The following is a 19,532-nucleotide window of genomic DNA, read 5'->3' as shown; positions in this document are numbered from 1 at the left end:
AATTGGAAAATGTTGTAGCAAATCGTGGTCATAATTCATAATCACTGTTTCGGAATTTTTCCTCAGGGTAAAATAATGAATTAAGCCCAATAATAGCAATATAATTCATTGTTTAACCCAAAGGAACAGTTATTACATATTTCAAAATGGTTGCAGGGTATTATATGATTTGCACAATAAATTTCCCTATATAACTCATGATACAGGTATATTAATGCCTTTGAGTTCGCAGATGTTTGTGGTCAGGCTGAGTGGAACCAAATTGTTCTCCAAAGTTACATCAAGAAAATTCCTCCCTGTCTAAACACACATTCACTTTACTTGCCTCAGGTAAAACCACCTGCATTTATTCATGTACTCCTTGGGATAATTTTTTAAAACATGAATGTGGCTTCTGTTACTTAAATCCACATGAAAGGCATCTTCCAAGGCCCTGTCCCCTGAGGTAGGCCCATAGAAACCCTCAGTGGCTGGCTGGCAGGGCTTGCCAGTTTTCAGCTCATGCATCTAGAACAAGGAGTTGGCGGAATCTGAACGCCACATAGTGAGAGCTGAACAGACTCTGGGGAGGTTCCAGGTTTACAGGGGCACAGCAAATGCTGGCTTCCACCAGAAGGATATGGCAGAGTCCGTCTACTGTCACATTATGAGGATCATAGGAGATCGAGGTGAGGGTCACACAGCCAGAAGTGTGAAGCGGTTTGGTACAGAGAAAGCATGTCTGGAAGAGTCTAGAAACGGCTGGGCAGTTGACTCCTCAGCTATATGGGCCAGAGGGCTTTCTGGGATGGTCCCCCTGTGCTCCTCAGTTAGCTTTTCTTGGCTCTTTGTGACACAAATACTTCTCTTGGCCTCATTTTATACTCAAAGGCCTTTGTAGGAGTGATTTTCTTTTGAAAATTTTAGTAAAGAGGATTAGATTAGAAAAGGATTTCTATAACAATATATTCACAATGTGGATTTGTATCCTTTAAACCAGATTAGAAACCTTTTAGCAGGGCTTGATTGGAAAGTCTAACTGACTTCTAAATGGGATAAAGCAGTTGAATAATGATATTGTCTAACACGCATGTGACACATACCATGTGCCAAGTACTGCTGTGAGCCCTTCAGCATATGTTCATTTATGCAACCCATATGGAGAGAGTATTGCTGGCCCCGTTTTACAGAGAGCTTAAGTCACCAGCCCAAGGTCACATAGGTCCCAAGTCCTAGGCTGTTCAACATGATGCTGTGCTGCCATGGTTGGAGGGTGGGGGAGAGTGCTGGTCTAGCTGAAGGAAAGTATTGTGTTTTGGTAAGAGACCTTAACAGCGTAGAGCAGATGGGCCAATGCAGGGAGCCCAGAGCAGCGGCTGGCAACCACCATGCATGGAGGGCCCACCCTGCCTGCCGTACCCACCATCTAGGCCTCTCACCTTCCTTTGCAATTCCATAGGAAAATGAGAATTTCCTTGATTGTGTTCAGGTTTGTCTTCACAAAGCATCTAGATGCCCCTGTCTGTCGTGCTGACCTTGGAGACCAGGTCTTATATTCAGCACCGCACCTTGCAAAGTGTGGCCACAAAGAGACAGATACTAGCTACTGAGGCTCAGCGAGCTCTGGAAGAAGATGCTATGGGTGCATTTCCCAGTGTCTGGGAGATTGAAATGGCGGAGAGCCACAGCAGGCCTCTAGGATTTTGAGACTAGAGGGTAGAAGGGGTCCCACAGCATCTGACCACTCATTTTGCATGTCCAGAAACTGACGCCCAAGAGATTAAATCATGATAGACAGCATTCACTGAGAGCTTACTATGTGCCATGCACTTTGGTAGACAACTCACATGTATTCACTCGTGTATTCCTTCTAACAACCCTACTACTTAAGTACTGTTACTATCCCCATTTCAGTGACAAAGACAGAGATGCCCAGAGATTATTACCTCCAAAACAGCTTACTGCGTAGAAGGTGAGGGGCTGGAAGTCCAGCCGTGGCTTTGCATCCTCAGGGTGAGGCAGAAAAGGATAAGAATCACCACATCTGTCCCCAAAGAAACTGACAGGCCCACCAGAAGCCAGTGGCTGGCCCAGTGTTGCCCCAGGGTTCCTATTAAGGCCCCCAGAACTGGCTCCCATATCCACCTGGTACATCCACCACTATGCCTGCCACCTGGCAACAGACGAAGGGAGGCACACAGGTTTGCCATTTAGACAGCGTTGGAAGCCATCCTGAAACCTGGTACAAGTCAGTGTTGTCAGCAGCCTTGCCATGACCTAATTGTCCTGGGCTCTGCCAGCCTCCTTAAGTAATAGTGACCTTGTAGTTGTCTGGGAAATAGGCCTTTTGTTTTTTAAACACAGAGGCGGCTGTCCATTAAAACTCCTGGCCGCTGGCAAACCTCTCTCCTCAGCCCTTAGCACCTTTGATCCTTGAGGCACCTGCTTCTCTTCTTCTAGGGACTAGGTATTTTTCAGGTGGGGTGGAAGGAAATTAGAGCCGGCATCTGATCCCACTCCTGACTGCAGTGGAGGGCGGGCATGGAGCTATCAGAAGTAACAATTACGAAGAAGTCTAAGAGGAGGTGCTGCACCTAAGTGCCTTATACCACAGGCCCTCAAGTTGGGGAGGAAGCAAGAAAAGCTTTGTTCCCAAGGAACAGTCCAGGAATGAATCACCCCAAACCACTAGTTACTTTTGTTTAGGAACAGTTTCAAAGCATAAAAGGGACTGTGGAGTTAAAAGGTCAGGGCCAGGGCCATATTTTGTCATTAGAAAAATTCAAGAAAATGCTGCCACCCAAGAAAAGCTGAATAGTACCTGAATTAGCCAAAGTGAATTGGTGCCTGCATGTTTTAGTAATTACATGTTTTCCTTAAATACTGTCCTCTTAAGTAACTGTTGAAGTTAACAGAGCGGATACTTTCAAACTCAAAAGTGAAGTTTTATTCTCTTAAATAGCCTTTGCCTTGCCTAATTAAAGGGGCCATAAGCAATTCTGTGTCAGCAGCCAGCATGGCCCCCTGCTGTGGATGAGGTGGTCTTGCAGGGAGCTTTCCTGGCACTTCCCCCCTTCCCAGAGCTTTGCCCCCTCCCCCTGTTTTCTGGCCCGGTAGGTCTGGAGTGCGGCAGATGCCTCCTTGTGTTTTGAGGAGTAGCCAGGGCCGAGAACTGCTGTCCTGTCATGTGTGAGGCCCTGGGCTGGGCTCAGGGTCCAAAGGAGGATAGCTGCCCTCCACAGAGAGAAGACAGGCCCCCCTGAACAAGTGTGAGAAATGTCCTTGAAGAGCCAAGTACAGGGGAACTTGGTGACAAGAGGGAGGAAGTAAGAGAAGGTGATTCAGTCTGCCCTGAGGTATCAGATCGCTAGGAAGATGCCTGGGGTTTTGAGGGACCACGTGGAGTTCTGCAGCCAGGCAGGAAGCTAGCCTGTCAGAGCAGAGCTGAGGTGGGAGATGTCGTGTGGCCAGGGCATGGATAACAGTGTGCCCTAGACCTGATCTGTAGGGCCAGTGGGCAAGGCCAGCATGAGGCATTCTGGCATGACCAGCACTTGAGATCACTTTGACCAAGGATTGGATAACAGGTTGGAGGCAAGTGAGAAATGATGAGGGTAGAATGTGGACAGTAGGGGAAGGGCTGAATACAGCAAGTGCCTGTGCGGGGGGCGAAATGGTGGACTTAGGAAGGGGCGCGTGTGTGAAGAGCGCCTGCATAGAGCACAGCTGGGGTACTTGGAGGGGAGGGATCCTGGGCGGGAAGGAGGCTGCTGGGGAGACCCTGCAACTCATTTCCGCCCTAGGACAATGGCAACAAGGTTGGGCTGTTGCATGAGGTGCCAGCATAGCCCATGGTGATCAGCTGCCTCCCATAAACATTGTTTCCCTCGTATTTTTGGTTTACTAAGCAAATGATAAGCCAGATCTTCAGTCGATTCGGGGCCTCTAGAGGCTCACCTGTATTTGTCCCTCCCACTCCTGCTTACAGAATGCCTCAGAAGATATTTGTGGATTTGATGGCAGCTTTAATCAATATGAAAGAAAGAATAACTGCAATGCCTTTGCAAAGTTACATTCCACACAGTTCCCACCCTCAGGAAGCTCAGAGTGACACAGGAAGTTTGGGATGGGCACAGTTTATTACAAGGCAGAAAGGGACGGCCGGGCGCTACTATCCTAAGATATTTTCAGGAAATGGTAGGCCAAGGACAGGAATATGAGAAATAAGTTTGAGCTTAGGGGCCAGGGTAGGTGTCCTGGAGAAGTGGGGCCTGCGGGATGCATCGGGGAGGAAATGCAGGACGCCCCTGACTCCCTGCACAATCCAGGAGTTGAGTGGACACACAAGGACAGGGCTGTGGGGACCTGTGGTGAGGGCAAGGAGCTGTTCCTGTCCATTCTCTGTGCTGAGTTTCAGGAGCTTCCATCCTTTTCTTTGGCCCATATCAAACTGGCAAGAATGGCCGGGAGAGCAACTGTCTGTGCCAAGCTCACTCAGCTCCAAGAAGCTCCCATGTATCCCTGGTGTCAGGGCACCCGTCCTCACCCAGCCTGAGCACTGGGAAACACGCTCCTCTGGCTCTGGGCCTCTGTCCCTGTTGAGCAGTGGAGTGGCCAGGGGCATGGCTCTGAAGTCAGAGGGGTCCAGAGGCAGCTCGGCCAAGCTGCCCACCTCCAGACCCTCCCCACACCAGATCCTTCTCCATATTAAAAAATATATATAGTCCTTCAGTATAGTTCATGAGAGAAAACAACAACAAAAGAATTTTCTTAATAATGGCACCAGCGTCACGAAGCAGGCCGTGGGAGCCCAGGGGAGAGCGGGTAGGTAGATACAGCTACAGCCATAGCAATCAGCTTGCACCCCTGGAGTGCAGTCATTGAGATGGAGAAGTCAATTACCAGGCAGCACAGCTGCTTTTTTAAAACTTTCTCCTGAAAGCAGGGACGTTGTTCACACTAATGCTCACGGTCATCCAGCACCGGCTGCCACGTTGCTGCAGCTGGAAACGGGGGCTTCGGCAGTGATTCCTGGAGCGTAGGTCCGCTTTCTTGCTAGACTCTTGCCTAAGTTCAGTATGATGTCATCCTGAGTGTGTTTGTTTCCTCACAGTTTGAACAGGAAAATCAGCGACTAATTGGTGAAATGAACAGCTTGTTTGATGAAGTGAGGTATGTTTGTAGCTCCTCTGTGAGCTGATAGCCTGCTTTACAACTTTTCCAGGAACTAGGAACTTTATTTACCTTGGTGTTCAGGCATCCACATGGGGCCCTTGGGCTGGTGCAGCCCCCCTCAGCCATTTTGACTGGGCTGGGGTGGGCATGTGGCCTGAATCCACAACTCCCTCAGCTTGTGGGCCTGTGGGTTACCTCCTGCCTGCTGCCACTGTTGCGGGGGGCCCAGGTGCTTCCCACCCCAAGAGATGCAGGAGTGACTACAGATTACCTGCGTGTAATTTCCACCACCATTCGGGCTATTTCCACACAGCGACTCTGAAATGAAATGGGGCCCTCGTGAAGGGGTAGCTAACCAAGGGAAGCCCTCTTCTGCAAATGGCTCCACTGGGGTCTACCTGCTCCTGTACTGTACCCACCAGGGAGTCAGGAACGCAGAAGGTAAGGCCTTGGTCACCCACACGTGCACCCATTGGCCTCTAGTTTCTGTGGGAAGGCTTGGAGCATGCCGAAAGTAAGGCCCAGGACTTTGCAGAGCCTGTTGTGGACATGTCCCCCAAATAAAATCAATCCTGATGCTGCACTCACACAGCCTGAGGACTTTCTCAGTGTAGGTGTCAGCCTCCAAAGGGGCTCTTCGCCTTCTCCCCTCAGAGATGGACCTCCTAGTCCTCCTCCGACAGCCTAGCTTTCACTCTCCGCCCCGGCCCCGCTACTCTCCCATGCCCAGATACTCACTGGCTTTTCTTCCCACATCTCCTCCCCTGCCCCCTGCCACTGTGATACTGTTGGGATTCATCTCTGCTTCCACCTGGCCAGGAGCTCAGCTCCCACCACTTTTTGCCTCCTGCCACTTGCTGTCGCTGCTTTGTGCTGGAACAGCAGTTGACTTCAGCCTGGGCCAACTTTCGTTTCTAAATAGATGGGTCCCCACCCGCCCCCCAGGGTAGCCCATGCTGCCCCTGACACTGGGAAGATGGCTAGCCCAAGTGTTTCAGATCCGACAGAACACTCCGTTGCCAAACCAAGATATGGCATTTTCTAATGAATCAGAGGAGCTTTTTTCTTGGAACAGGGAGTTGGTTTGAAGGTAAATACACTTTTTTCTTTAACCTGCTAAGCAGTAACAAAGCTGGATCATCAGCATATTCTGACCTTCTGAATCCCCAGCATGTGTTACCATGGTGATGAGGCTAGGCAGACAACTTACTGGAGACTGCTTTCTGTAACTGGGGCATAACCAGGCCCTCCCCAGTCTCCAAGCAGTGACACAGAATGCAAAGGGCACTGCAGGCACCCACCTCTTGGGACTGAGGGTCAGTTGGCATGGTAGAGTGGACTTCCAAAAAGACCGGTGTGCTAGGCTATGCCGGGAGACAGGGAAGGTGACCCAGTAAGGAGAGTTCGCCTTCCTCTCCCATCTCCTCTTCCCCTGGCCGACACAGTGTGCCCCCTCTGTCTCTCCCACCTTCACGTAGAAGATAGGATTTCTTTAGAAATGTGTAACAGTCCTGTTAGATTACCAAGTGCTAATAGTTAATATGTAATCTATTCTTTTTATGAAGGCAAATCGAAGGGAGAGTGGTTGAGATTTCCAGACTCCAAGAGATATTCACGGAAAAGGTTTTGCAACAGGTAAAAAAACAAAAACAAAGTAGCTGTACGTTTTAACTTAAAGGGGAATGTACTTGAGAGCGGAGACATTTTTCCCGAAGGCTGCTGCTCTACGCAGCCAGGAGCAGAGCCATGTGTTGCTAGCAGGTGTGCGTGCGCAGAGCTCCTCAGGGAAAAGCTCTCACTACCCACAGCTGCCTCTGCACGCGTGTGATGGAGGAGGAGCTCCCCACAGGGGACCCACTGACCACCCCATGTGGTGGCGCATGCGGTGGGTGGCACGTGGGAGGAGAGTCCAGGCCTGGCAGTCAGGGTTCTGGATGTGCTGGGTAAGCTAGGTAGCCCCTCCAGGCTACAGTTTCCCATCTGTAGAATGGAGTGACTCCTGCAGGGTTGTTCTCTGTTTGAAAGAGAACTCCAGAAGCACCCAGCACGATGCTGACGGGCAGTTGCTTTCCAGTCAGTAGACTTACAGGAGCTCAGACCCAGGCCTCTCACAGCGCGAGGTCCATGCCACCTCAGGGATGGTGTCTGCATGGGAAATAGGATTGTTCTTTTCAAGTGAATTTTCTGAAATTCTTCCAGCCAATAACTGGCAAAACTTTTCGAGACCTGATAAATTTGCCCTTTTATTTTTAGCAGCTAAAGACTATGGGAACGTTTGAAAGACACAATTTTCTCCAGTATGTTAAACTGGGCTACGTGACTTAAGATACTTCCCTCACAAAATGACTTTCCATAAACCACACAGACAGAGTGAAATTGTAAATGAGGTACACTAAGTCTAACAGCGGTTTGGAAGTTCGGGTTCATAGGAGTTGCCCTTTTTAATAACACTACCCTGCTTCAAACCTCCCAGTGGCTCCAGGGGGCCTGGGAGGGGCGTGCAGAGCATAGGCAGAGCCTTGCCTTGGCTCACCGGGAGTTTCTTTTTCTTTTTTTTGGAGACGGAGTCTCGCTGTGTCGCCCAGGCTGGAGTGCAATGTTGCTATCTTGGCTCACTGTAACCTCCTCCTCCCGGGTTCAAGCGATTTTCCTGCCTCAGTCAGCCTCCTGAGTAGCTGGGATTACAGGCATGCCACCACGCCTGGCTAATTTTGGTATTTTTAGTAGAGACGGGGTTTCACCATCTTGGCCAGGCTGGTCCCAAACTCCTGACTTCAGGTGATCCATCTGCCTCGGCCTCCCAAAGTGCTGGGATTACAGACGAGAGCCACTGCGCCCAGCCCACCAGGAGTTTCTAAGTCCTGAGGAACAATGTATCTTTCTTGCATTTTTCATCAGTGTTGCATTGTAGTTCATATTGATTCTCTCACTGGAACCTTGGCAGTGGTCACTTAGCTCACACTTTGAGACTCTCTAAAAAGGGCACTTAGCTCACACTTCGAGATTCTCTAAAAAGCGGTGACGGTAAGGCAAAGCCATCCCAGTAATATTCATTGCTGGGAATCAGAGGCCACATGCTGCCTTCCTCCCTACAATGTGTCAGTCAGGTTTCTCCAAAAACCCACACTAGCATTCATTCTGCCCCGACCCTGTTAGGAAGCAGCTTCACCACCACCAAAAGGAGGAGAGAAGCAGGCACTCCTGCTTGTAAGGACGTCTAGCACCGTCTCTGCTCCTGCGGGGCCAGACGCCCCTGTGTTATCCCACGCTTCTCAGGCTTTTCAAGGCTTTGTTTGGAGTAAACGTTTTCTGTAAGCATCCTGCATCCTATTTTGATTTTTAAATTTTAGCCTGTTTTTTAAGAGATATGATAGTAAAACACAAAGCACTATTTTTGAACCTAGCATATGTATTTCGAAGCACATACATTTTAAAGCTTACTTCTGTGGACTTCAGAAAGAAATGAGAGACTAGAAGGGAAGCCCCTGGCATATGGTGGCTGCTCCACAAACCATAGCTCTTAGGTTTTTGTCCGTCACCAGCGAGTGGCGCAGGAGGGATGATAGGTGCGGCGGAAGGAGCACTGCAACAAGCTGGGGTCTCAGCCCTGTGCAGTGGCTCACACCTGTAATCCCAGCACTCTGGGAGGCCGAGGTGGGAGCATGGTGTGGGCTCAAGAGTTCGAGACCAGCCTGGGCAACATAGTGAGACCCCCCCATCTCCACAAACAATTTTTAAAATTTAGCCAGGCGTGGTGGCACATGCCTATACTCCCAGCTACTTGGGAGGCTGAAGTGGGAGGATCGTTTAAGCCCTGTCTCAAAAAAAAAAAGTCTCATCTCAGTCCTGCCACTTGGTTGCTGTGTGATGTGACTTTGGGCAAGTTAGTAAACTTCTCTGAGCTGTGAGTTTCCCTTTCATAAAACAGAGGTAATACCTACTTCTTGGGGTGCTGTGAGGATTTGTGGCTATGCAAGTAAAGCCGTTTGCCCTTGGTGACGGCTACTGTTCTTGTCATGATATACGCTTCAGGGAGGAGGAAGTGGCTGTATAGGTCAAGCATCCCTAAACTTCAAAATGTGAAGTCCTAAAGTGCTCCAAAATCTGAAACTTTCTGACATGACACTAAGGAAATGCTCGTTGGAGCATTTTGGATTTCAGGTTTTTGGATAAAGGATACGCAACTTGTATTTATCTTTTCTCCCACAGGAAGCTGAGATTGATAGCATTCACCAGTTAGTTGTGGGGGCAACTGAAAATATCAAGGAAGGCAACGAAGACATAAGAGAGGTAGGCGCTGCTTGGGTTCCCCAGGTGCAATGTGGCGCAGCACTGAGTCCCAGCAGCGGGTGTTAGTCTCGCCGGCACAGCTGCCCAGGAGCCTTGCTGGGCAGACCTCACAAGGCTGATCACAAAACTGTGTGACCGTGAGACCATGGTCTGTTCCAGCGGAGCTGGGTGTGTTCATGAGACCCACCACCCGTTGCCCACCTCCGACTGCTTTCGAGAGGCAGTGGCTCACCAGTCTCCAAAGGAGCAATCCAGGGTGGGTGGGGGTACTCCTGGCAGGGTCAGGCCAGCTCTCCACGTCCAGGGATGCACATGGGTAGACGAGCTTGTTGGCCCCCACCAAGGGGTCAGAGCCTGGCCCTTGCTTACAGAGGACACTACAGCCATCCTGTTGAGGGGACTGTTTCCCGAGCTCAGCCCTCAGGGTTGGGTCACCACGGACATCGTGTTACTGGGAAACACAAAGCTTGCGGTCACACTCTGCTCGGGGCGTTTAACCCTGGGACAGAAGGGAGTGATTCTGAGAGTTGTGTTGAGGGAGAATTGTGCAGGACCCAAATGATGGCCAAACAGAGGGAAATATAACCCATTTGTCTTCTGGTGGATCTCAAACCCAGTTTGTGGTTTTGCTTAGTAATTAAGCCATCCATCTATTCAAGGTAAGCACAGATGGAACGACACCCATAGTTACAGCCAGGATCAGGAGAGCACGTGGGAAGAGTGGGGCATTTCAGGGCTGCTCAAACCAAAATCCTGTGTGATAAAAACACCTGTGCTCCCATCCCTGCCCAGGCCATTAAAAACAACGCTGGCTTCCGCGTGTGGATCCTCTTCTTCCTTGTGATGTGCTCCTTCTCCTTGCTCTTCCTTGACTGGTACGACAGCTAGCCTGGGCCACGGGGGCCAAGCACGAGAGTCCTCATGGGCGCTCACAGACTGCGTGCTTTCATGTACCTCCGGTGCTGGAGCATGGTATGACCAGATTTTATCACAGTGTCATTTGAAGGGAAAGAGGTTCAGACAGACAGATGTATTCCCCAAAAAGGGATACCCCAGGCCAATGGTGTTCAGCCCATTCAGCAGCTGAAAAAGAAAACAGTGCACACCAATGGGAGGCAGCCTGTGTAGCCCTCATCAGGCAAGACTGAATGAGGGAGCTGGTGATTAGCTGCTCCTGAACTTGAGGCTGCCTTGGCAGGGGGGCTGCTCCAGTAGCAGGGGCATAGCAGGCCTCGAGAGCCCCTAATTGTCTCAGGGTTCAAAGGAAAACACTGACCTTTCCCATCCCGGTAGCTTCAGGGAAGATCATAGTTAATAACGTCTCTCAACAAATGATTACTTCTTTGTTTCCTTGTGGCTTCTTGTCTGTCTGAGTCAACCAATACACAGACTCCCTGGATTATAGAAGAGAAAATTCACATCTGCCTTGTTAATCTAATAAATATAATTACAGCCCCTTAATGTGTTGTCAATGAGTCTAAGTTGAGAAATTCAGTGGCAGCCCAGCCGTCTCCTATCAGGGAAGAAATGCAGGGGAGACTGGGGCCCTCAGTGAGGGGCTGCCTGGCGTGACTCCTCCAAAGACTGCTGCCCCCAGAGCAGGCAGGGGGTGTGGGAGGGCCAGTTTCCCACCACTGGGTCCAAGGAGCCTTTGTTCAAAGGAGGAAGTGGGCCACGGAAGAACGGGCCTGCTTCTCTCATGCCTGTGCTTCTGACCTCCGGGAAGCGTAAACAGGAACACCTATGTGTAATTGAAGGCATGAGACGTCTGTGCAGAAAGCATCCCAGCGCCCACATGGGCATGAGACAGTCTGCACTGCGCCTGGTGAAATGCGTGTGTGTGCAGACAGTCCACTGGGCAGCACGGGTATCCTCGTGTTCTTTATTTGCACAGAGTGAAATGTCAGAAGTTACATGTAAATGAATTCACAGTCAATAAAGTCCACATCTACCGGGAAATACTGGCTCGGCCTCTGCACTGTGCGCACGTGGGCTTCACTTGTCTCTATTCAGATGTGCAGGGAAGCTTTGGCACTGATTTATTGCTCTTGAGTCATCTTCCACAGCTTAACAACGCCCTTCTCAGCACATGCCTCTGTGATGCACACCGCTGTGCCAAGGTCACGGTCTGTGTCTCCAGACACCCTTGATGAGAAAATATATTTTCTGTCTTAGAAGCACATTTCAGGAAACAAGAGTGGCGCTGACCACGGTCACCATGCCTGTTCACAACACATCTCACACTATTTGTCGTTTATTTCTGATCTACTAAAAAACTGAAACTTCTGACATGTACACCAGAAACAACACATTCAATAACATAGAAGAAACGTCTGCAAATGTCTTTTTTCTATTTAATTGTTTAACACACTTGGTTCATCTAACTGGCAATTTTGTAAACATAAACTTTAATATCAAGATTCAAACTGGAACAATTTTCTTACAAAGATCGTGAGTTGAAATTTGTCATTCTTTTGCACAGTGCCACACCAGCCCCCCACCCCCACCCCACAGCCTTTCCTGCCTGTTTCCCACATCAAGGGATATCAGTTTCATAGAATAAAAATTAAAGTAGCTCTAGCTTGCCAGAAATTACATTTCCACTTTTCCCACCCAGCTCATTTCTCTAAAAACTAACGGGGCTATTGGTGCAAATTTATTCATAATAGAAGTGAACCAGAGGGCCAGTGGGGGCTCTTTCCTATCAGCACATCACAGAGCAGACAGACTACCTGCAGGGAGAGTTCTGCACCTCACGGCCCGTCTCTTCCCAGCCCCCTCCCTCACACGCTCTGCCAGTCTACACACACTGGAGCGAACCCCAGCTGTCTCCACCCAGATGGGTGGTGCCCCTCCCTCCTTATCAAAATGCCAGAGTCAGAGGGGAGAGAGTAGTCAATCCACACCGAGCCTGCCACATTGCAGGGCCGTCCCACCCCGACTCAGGAGTCAGCACAGGGAGGGGCAGGTGGGTCTTTCCCCTCATTCTCTATGCCACTCACTACAGCGCACCTTGGCAGCAGTCAGCACTGTTACCCGCTGATGGCCAAGGAAGAAATGCGAAGTAGGCTTGCTCTTAGCACAGCGAGAGATCACTCTAGATATGGCTGTGGAGGAAGGTTTGCAGACAGGGTGGGTTCAGAAAATCAATTCCATAAAATGCATTTATCTGAGATCCAAACCCTTGGCATATCCAGTGTAAATTTATTTTTTGACAGCATCCAATAAATCCCAGTAAAGGAGCTAAATGAAGATCTTAACATGAAAAGTGGTGTCAGAGCTCTTTAGGCAATGCTGAAATGCACTTGATTTTATGCCCATGGGTGGTCGGCAGCAAGTTTTATTTGCAAAGCAGCATTAGCAAACAGAAGCAATTGCACCGTAAATGAGTAACCTCTAAAGTATCAGTAATTATATGTAATGAAATGTCCCTCAAAGTCCCTTTGTTATTTGCAAGTGACACATTGTAAGGAACTTGCCAATCCCGCTAAGCTGACTTCTCAGCCGCTTCAGTCTCCTGCTCGGACAGCTTCTCTTCCGACAGAACTGACATCCAGGGCGATACGGAGCGCGTGATGCTCTGCTTGGCCAGGTTGTAGTGGTTTATGACTGTGTAAAATTTCTCCCGGGCACTGGAGTCTTGCTCCGCGTAGTAGCTCTCCAAGCCTTCTGGGATGCACTGGGTGTTCTGAAAGACAAGAGGCCATTAAGAGCACGCGTCGGTGCAAGAGGGGGTGCCAGTGTGTCTCCAGTTGGCAGCCAACAGTTACTGAGCACCTTCCCCGAGCTTGAGGAATAGATACAGTGATGAGCAAAAACGGGCATGGATCTTGCCCTCAGAGAGCACAGCACAGGGGAAGCCTGGCCTTGATTATTCTTAATAGACTGGCTGGTGAGTGCCATGGCAGACGGGCACTTGGGCTCCAAGGGCGCCAGTGTAATGGGACAGCAGGCCTTACTTCACTGAAGATCTTGCACTAGTTGTCATTTTTAATCAATTGGAAAACAACGACACTTCTGACATGTCCAGAAACAACCAATTCAAATGAGGATGGAAGGGAAGTGAGAAGGGCTTCCCTTGAGCTAGGTTCTCAGCAGACCTTAGCTAGGTGAGATGAGGGAGGGGCAGCACTCAAGGCAAAGGAAACCAGAACGGAGAGAGGCCTTGGGGCAGGAGTCAGAAGAGCAGTACTGGAAGAGCTGGGAGGGGGCCTGGTGACCCAAGGAGCAGCTGGAGGCTGCTGAGGAGCTCAGGAGGGGTAGGGGTGCCAGAAGCTGTCCCCTACAGGCTACAAACCCTGCAGAGGCCAAGGACTCCTAGGGTTGTATGTGGAATTCTGTTGTATGGGCATTCTGGAGGGAGACCAGTTCGTCGCTGTCATCAGCTTGTTGGGAGTCCAGGGCCCAAAAAAGGCTAAGGTCCTGCAGCCAAGGCTGGTGGCCTGGCAGGACAGGAGCAGACCTAACCCACTGCCCCGCAGTTAGAGCTGGGGTTGGTGGGGCACTAAGTGGGCATGGCGGTCAGTGTGCTCACATAGCTCGGGGACCCCACACCGTCCCCACAAGGAAGGCGTGCAGAGGTTGCTAATTGTCTTCCACTACCCATTCTCCCCAGGGAGTTGGCCAGGGCATGTGGCACCCACCTAAAGACTACATTTCCCAACCTGCCTTGTAGCCAGATGAAGCCATTGACTGATTTCTGACCAATGGGATTCAAGTGGATGTAACCAACCCAGTTCTGCACCGGGCCCTTAAAGGGAAGCTACCTGCCCTCCACCCTTCTGCCCCGTTCTGGGCCAGCTCTGACCATGCAGAGGACAAAGCCCTGGGGGCTGGCAGGGCAGCAAGAGACAGGGAATCGGAGCTCCGGGATGACTTCATGGGTGCCACACTGCCTTCAAGCTTGGAGTTTAGTGTGAGAGAGTAATAAACCTTCCACCTTGTCAAAGCCGCTACTATTTGTGTGTCTAAGCAACCAAAGCATTACGCTAACAGCCAAGAAGGGCCACTTTATCAGATAGGAAAAGTGAGACTGCAGTTTAGTCAGGGGTCTCCAGCCTTAGCCACCATCACCGTCACCTGGGAAGGGTTTAAAAACTCCAGATTCTCAGGCCCTCCCCACAAAAGTGTGACTCGGCAAACTTGTGCCGCAGTAATCAGTATTTTTAAACATCTCCCCAGTAAGCCTAAGGTTCAGCCCTACTGAGTCCACCGTCCAAAGTGATCAAGGCCACTTTGCTGGTACGTGGCGAAGTCCACAGCACTCACCGACTCCTGGGACTTACCAAGAAAACCCTGCAGTTTCCACCTCTGCCACCCAAAGTGCTGGATTCCTCTCCCCGCCCCAGGTAAATACAGGGTGGTGAACATCCGGAATCTCTTTGATGACTCAACATCTCCAGGTACCTCAGGCCAACGCTAGGATTCCCAGCAGTGGCTGCAGCACCAGTGAGTGAGGACAGGCAGGAGACATCTGCACCTGGCTTGCCCACAACACACCAGGGAATCGCCTTGGGGAACCTCCTTGTCTGAGCGCAGGTCTTTCTACCTCTGAAGCTAAAGGCAGGTTAACTGGGCTCCCCACCTGAGGGGCCAGCTCCTGAGGCTGTCCTGCTGTGTCTAGGCCCATCTCCCCCAAGCGGGAAAAGGGAACTGCTCAGGTTTGCATTTGCCTCCTGTCATTCTCATACTGACCATGTACGGGATGCTTTTCAGGCATTCTTTTTCTGTGAGGTGAGTTCCACTAGTCCCACTCTATAGATGGGGGAAGTGAGACCCAGACAGGTGACTACAACCTCAACTCCATGACCCCATACCGTGTCACCCAAGGTACTGATCCAAGACTTCCCACCCAACCCAAAAACAGAAGAGTGAGAAAAGGAAGGCCTTACAATAAGCTCTACCCAGGGGGCGCTGGTCAGAACTGTCTTTTAAATCCAGCCAACATTCATCCAGTCCCTGCGGTGGGGCACACTGGCCGGACAGACGGATCCCAGCTTGCCTTGACCACCTCACTCACTGGAGCTTTCACGGAGGTTTCACCCTTTGGTGCCCTCAAAGGCAGCAATTACAGAGCTCATTTTATAGAGGAGGAGCTGAGTTCAGGGAAGCCTACACCTGCCCTGTAAGTCAGGGCTGCAAACGGAACCAAGGCTAAGGCCGCAGTCCACACAACATCTTCTACCCAGTGTGGGGCCACTTTGGGCCAACGCTCTGAATCCAGAGGCCCCTCCAACGTGCGGGTTCATGTGATGTCGCCTGGCTGCTATGTAGTGTCAGGAGCAGACACAGGGCTAAACATATTTTCACTGAGAGAGGAAAAAAGGGGGATCTCAGACATAGAAAAGCTCTCGCATGAGCAGATTTGGAGGTCTGAGTGTGACCTGGCATGTCTTGTTCTTTCTCTAAGGGAGTGAGCTCCCGTCTCCATCTGGATAATTCTTACGCTGGATGCCTGCTGTATGTTTAGGAAAAGGGATGTCAGAGTGAGGTTAGCAGGTGGGCTGCCCATCAGGTTTAGCTCATGCCGGTTCTGCGCTAGGCACCAGGACCACCAAAAGGAGCATGATACAGCCCAGGCCCCAGCACTGCTGAAATCGGCCCTGCTGGTCCCCTTGCCCTGCCCGTGGTCTTCACTCAGAAAATCCGAGCTCATGCTGCTGTAGCATCAGGAAGTGGCAGGCCTGTGTCATCCTCTGCAGAGGGAGGGTGGTACCTATCTTAGGTGGTGGCTGACAGATAGATGTGATGCTCTGTGCCCCAGCGCTGGCACACAGAGCCACTAGGTGGTCATGACTAGGGGTTGGGAAGATGGTGAGGGGATGGGGAGGGGCCGTGGGTTGGGGGTGTTCGAGACAGCACTTGGGTCTTACAGAGGTTTATCAGGAAGCGGATTCTGGCAGCAAATCCACACCCCCATTCCCTGCAGGCCAGGCCCTGTGGTTCAGGCGGGGCCGGGGTGTTTTCCCTCTTTTCGCAGCTGTGGCTGCAGCCTGTCCTCGGAGGTGAGTGACTCACCTCCACAGGCTTAAGGCAGGTGTACAGGGATCAGCTCCTGATGCCACCCAGCCTCCATGGGGAATCCATTCTCTTTGTTACCAGCTCATTGAACTCTGAAGTCTAAAGATGAGAATACTTTATACCTGCAAGGCCCTTGTGAGCAAAGAGCTATTTTCAAGAGAGAAAGGACAAATGGAATGTGCTTCTCACCAACACTGCCCCTCGTCCAGTGTTCAGGGGCTGCCACTGGCAGGAGGGCAGCACTACAGGAGAAGGGAAGCTTTGGAGTCAGGCCCACCGTACCAGCTGAGTTCACGTGAGGAGTGTCTTCCCTGTGAATCTCAGGTCCCTCACCTATAAAATGCGCCTAATAAGTCACACCGCCGTGTTGCTGAGGACTCAAGTCAATGCACAGTGGCTCAAGTTAAGAAGCCAGGATGTGCTCCAGGTCACAGGGTGTACAGAAAAGATAAAGCCAAAAGATACCACCGAGGTACAGCACTTTTATCACCAGCGTCTTGATCTCAGCCCCACCAGGACGTCGGGAAGCACCTGACACGCTACAGAACAAACAGCCCATTCAGACCGGCAGCACGTGCATCCGGAAGGCTCTGTTGGCCAGACAAACTCCCCTCCAGCCTCGCCGCCACGCCCCTTCACGCTGTCCTCTCCATCTACCGCTCGTCATCCCTCAGGGAAACGGACCACGGGTTCCCCTCTTCCCTCCCACCTCGGCACCCAGCAGAGCCCTGCAAGACCTGATGCGGCCAACACCTGTGGAGTGGCGGCCCCGCTCAGGGCTGGCATACGAGATGGCTCAGAAACGGCCCTGCCCTCCAGGTGCCCCGCCCAGGGAGAAGGACAGATGGAGTCCCCAGATGCCTCCCACACAACGTGGCTGCCCGAAGGCAAGGCTGGGGAGGCACCTTGGTGCCCGTGGTGGTGAGCACCCCAGGGGGTTTCCCAGCGGAAGCAAAACGCAGAGGCCTTGCCATGAGCGCAGATGGGCCGGGGAAGCCTTCCTGAGATGCTCCCGCTGCCCCCCATACCCATCTCATACAGAGCCGCCCTCACCTGTGGGGCGTGTGCCTCGAGGGGAGCGTGACTCAGCTGGGCCTGCACGTGGAGGAGCTTGGGGAGGTTCCCCATCTTCTCTGGGCCTCATTCCCTCACCTGTGAAGTGAAGCTGATGACGGACCTGTCTTGTGGGGCATGGGAGGACTGAGGTAGCTAAGTGTGTTCCCAGCACCCAGCACCCAGCACCCAGCCGGCACCGGAAAAGAATAGCCACTAAGGGCCAGGTGCGATGGCTCATGCCTATAATCCCAGCACTTTGGGAGGCTGAGGTTGGATCACTTGAGCGAACCCAAGAGTTTGAGACCAGCCTGGGCAACATAGCAAGAACGTGTAACCTGTCTCTACATGAAAAAAAAAAAAAAAAGAATGGCCAATATAAAGGGAAGAGCCAGTATAAAAATATGGGATTTGAGGCACTTTCCCCATTATGTTTAAAACTTTTTTATAAAACTCATGTAGTAATTTCATGGTTTTTTTTTGTTTTTTTTTTTAAAAGGCAGAGGTAGAAACCTAGTGTCCTCTCAGGCCACGTCTGCCTTTTTGACCCTCCTCATGATATGCCTTAGCTTGGGGCCACTGGGAGTGGCTGCCCAGAAACAGCCTGTCCCCTCCCCACTGCCTGGGGCTCTGAGGTCCCTGCCTCAAGGTGTCGAGTCCAGCGTGCACACAGTTGGAGGCACTTAGTAAACACCGCACATGCTGACTGTACCAAGTGAACTGAAGGGCGTGACCTGGGGCTCCACGAAGAGCCTCTGTGCACCCTCTAACCACTGGTAAAAGGGGGATATAACAGCATCCACTTCACAGGGCTTCTGGGTGCATTCCATGAGTAATGTGTAAAAGCCCCACAAGAGCTGCCCAGCGCCGGTGTGTGACAAGCACATGCACAAATCTGGAGGAAAGAGGGCAGGGGGACTTCATGAGCTCACACCTCTCCTTTCTCCAGCTTCGGCCAAGGGCAGCTGGATACAGACCAGCAGCTCCCTGGCCCTCCTCGGTGCCTTCTCTGGAAAGGACACCCCCTCATTAGATGCTAGTGGAAAATGCCAAAGTCCCACAGGACATCACTCCAGAACAACTTATCAGGGGACTCCCAATTCCCAAGGCTGGCCGTGGATGGGAATCACCTAGAGCGCCTTTCAAACAAAAGGTGCCAGGCCCCTTCCATTGTGGCCGCCAGTCTCATCTGCAGCCGGGCACAGGACCGGGGCTTCATCTCCTGGGTCATCTCCCACCCAGGCCAGGTATCCAGCGGGACTTGGGCTTGCAGGATGGGGAAGGCAGTTTCAGCCACCCCCTCCTCCCCGTGGGGAACCTGCTCCAGGCCCAGGGAGGATGAGCCAGGAAGGAAGTTCCAGGGCAGCTGGTGAAGCCGCTGGCCTCAGTTATTTGTAAGTAGCCGGTTTCGGTGGGGACTTCTGGCCCCCCAGGAAGCTGTCCTCTGCTGTCCTCTCTCCTGCTCGGGGCCAGCTCCTGGGCCTGCCCATGCTCCCTCTCCATGACATCAGCCTCCCTGAGTAGCTAGCTCTGCACCAGGCCCTCTCCTTTTACCCCTCTGCCTCCCAAATTAAATCAGTCCCCCAGTCTGCAGTCTCCCCTCCATCCCTAGTGCCCTGGTCTTCTCTTCCCTCAGCCACTGCAGCAGTCTCCTTGGTCATCTCACTGCCCCGTCTCTCGCTTCCAACCTCCAGCCTCCCCGGGTGACCTGAGAGATCACCCTATCACTTCCCCCTCCTCCAGGGGCCTGTGCCTGGCACTCAGGGTGCACCCGGTCTGGCTGTAAGCTGGTTCATCCTCCACTGCCTCCCTGTGCCTGCGGCTGGTCCCCCACCAGCACACCCCCACCAGCATGTCCCCACCGCTCACTGCTCCCTCTGTGCTCCTCTAACATCACATATCAGGGCCAGCACTGCCCTCCTTCCCTGAACCCCGCACCCTCTGCTTCTGTTTGTTGTAAAGCCCTGGTGTCCTCTCAGCCTCCAAAACAGACTCAAACTCTCCCAGCCCCAGCC

At 51.7% G+C, this 19,532-nt stretch overlaps 2 protein-coding genes across 4 annotated transcripts in view; one reads left to right on the top strand and one right to left on the bottom strand.

Annotated features, from left to right (window-relative positions):
- The window catches only part of STX18 (syntaxin 18), a 120,669-nt gene extending 109,266 nt beyond the window's left edge, over nt 1-11,403 (top strand). Inside the window, exons 8-11 of one of the 2 annotated variants that reach the window (XM_030801430.1) lie at nt 5,093-5,151; nt 6,720-6,789; nt 9,364-9,444; nt 10,237-11,403. In XM_030801430.1, coding sequence (XP_030657290.1) covers nt 5,093-5,151; nt 6,720-6,789; nt 9,364-9,444; nt 10,237-10,332 — 306 coding nt within the window. In that variant the 3' untranslated portion in view covers nt 10,333-11,403. The remainder of the gene's footprint in view (nt 1-5,092; nt 5,152-6,719; nt 6,790-9,363; nt 9,445-10,236) is intronic. The other variant, XM_030801431.1, reaches the window with a different exon arrangement.
- The window catches only part of NSG1 (neuronal vesicle trafficking associated 1), a 73,711-nt gene continuing 65,491 nt past the window's right edge, over nt 11,313-19,532 (bottom strand). For both annotated transcript variants that reach the window (XM_030801432.1, XM_030801433.1), the window contains one exon: nt 11,313-13,132. In XM_030801432.1, coding sequence (XP_030657292.1) covers nt 12,932-13,132 — 201 coding nt within the window. In that variant the 3' untranslated portion in view covers nt 11,313-12,931. The remainder of the gene's footprint in view (nt 13,133-19,532) is intronic.

Source organism: Nomascus leucogenys, chromosome 20, assembly GCF_006542625.1.
Source record: "Nomascus leucogenys isolate Asia chromosome 20, Asia_NLE_v1, whole genome shotgun sequence".
Taxonomy (NCBI): domain Eukaryota; kingdom Metazoa; phylum Chordata; class Mammalia; order Primates; family Hylobatidae; genus Nomascus; species Nomascus leucogenys.
This window is presented reverse-complemented; position numbering and strand designations above follow the sequence as displayed.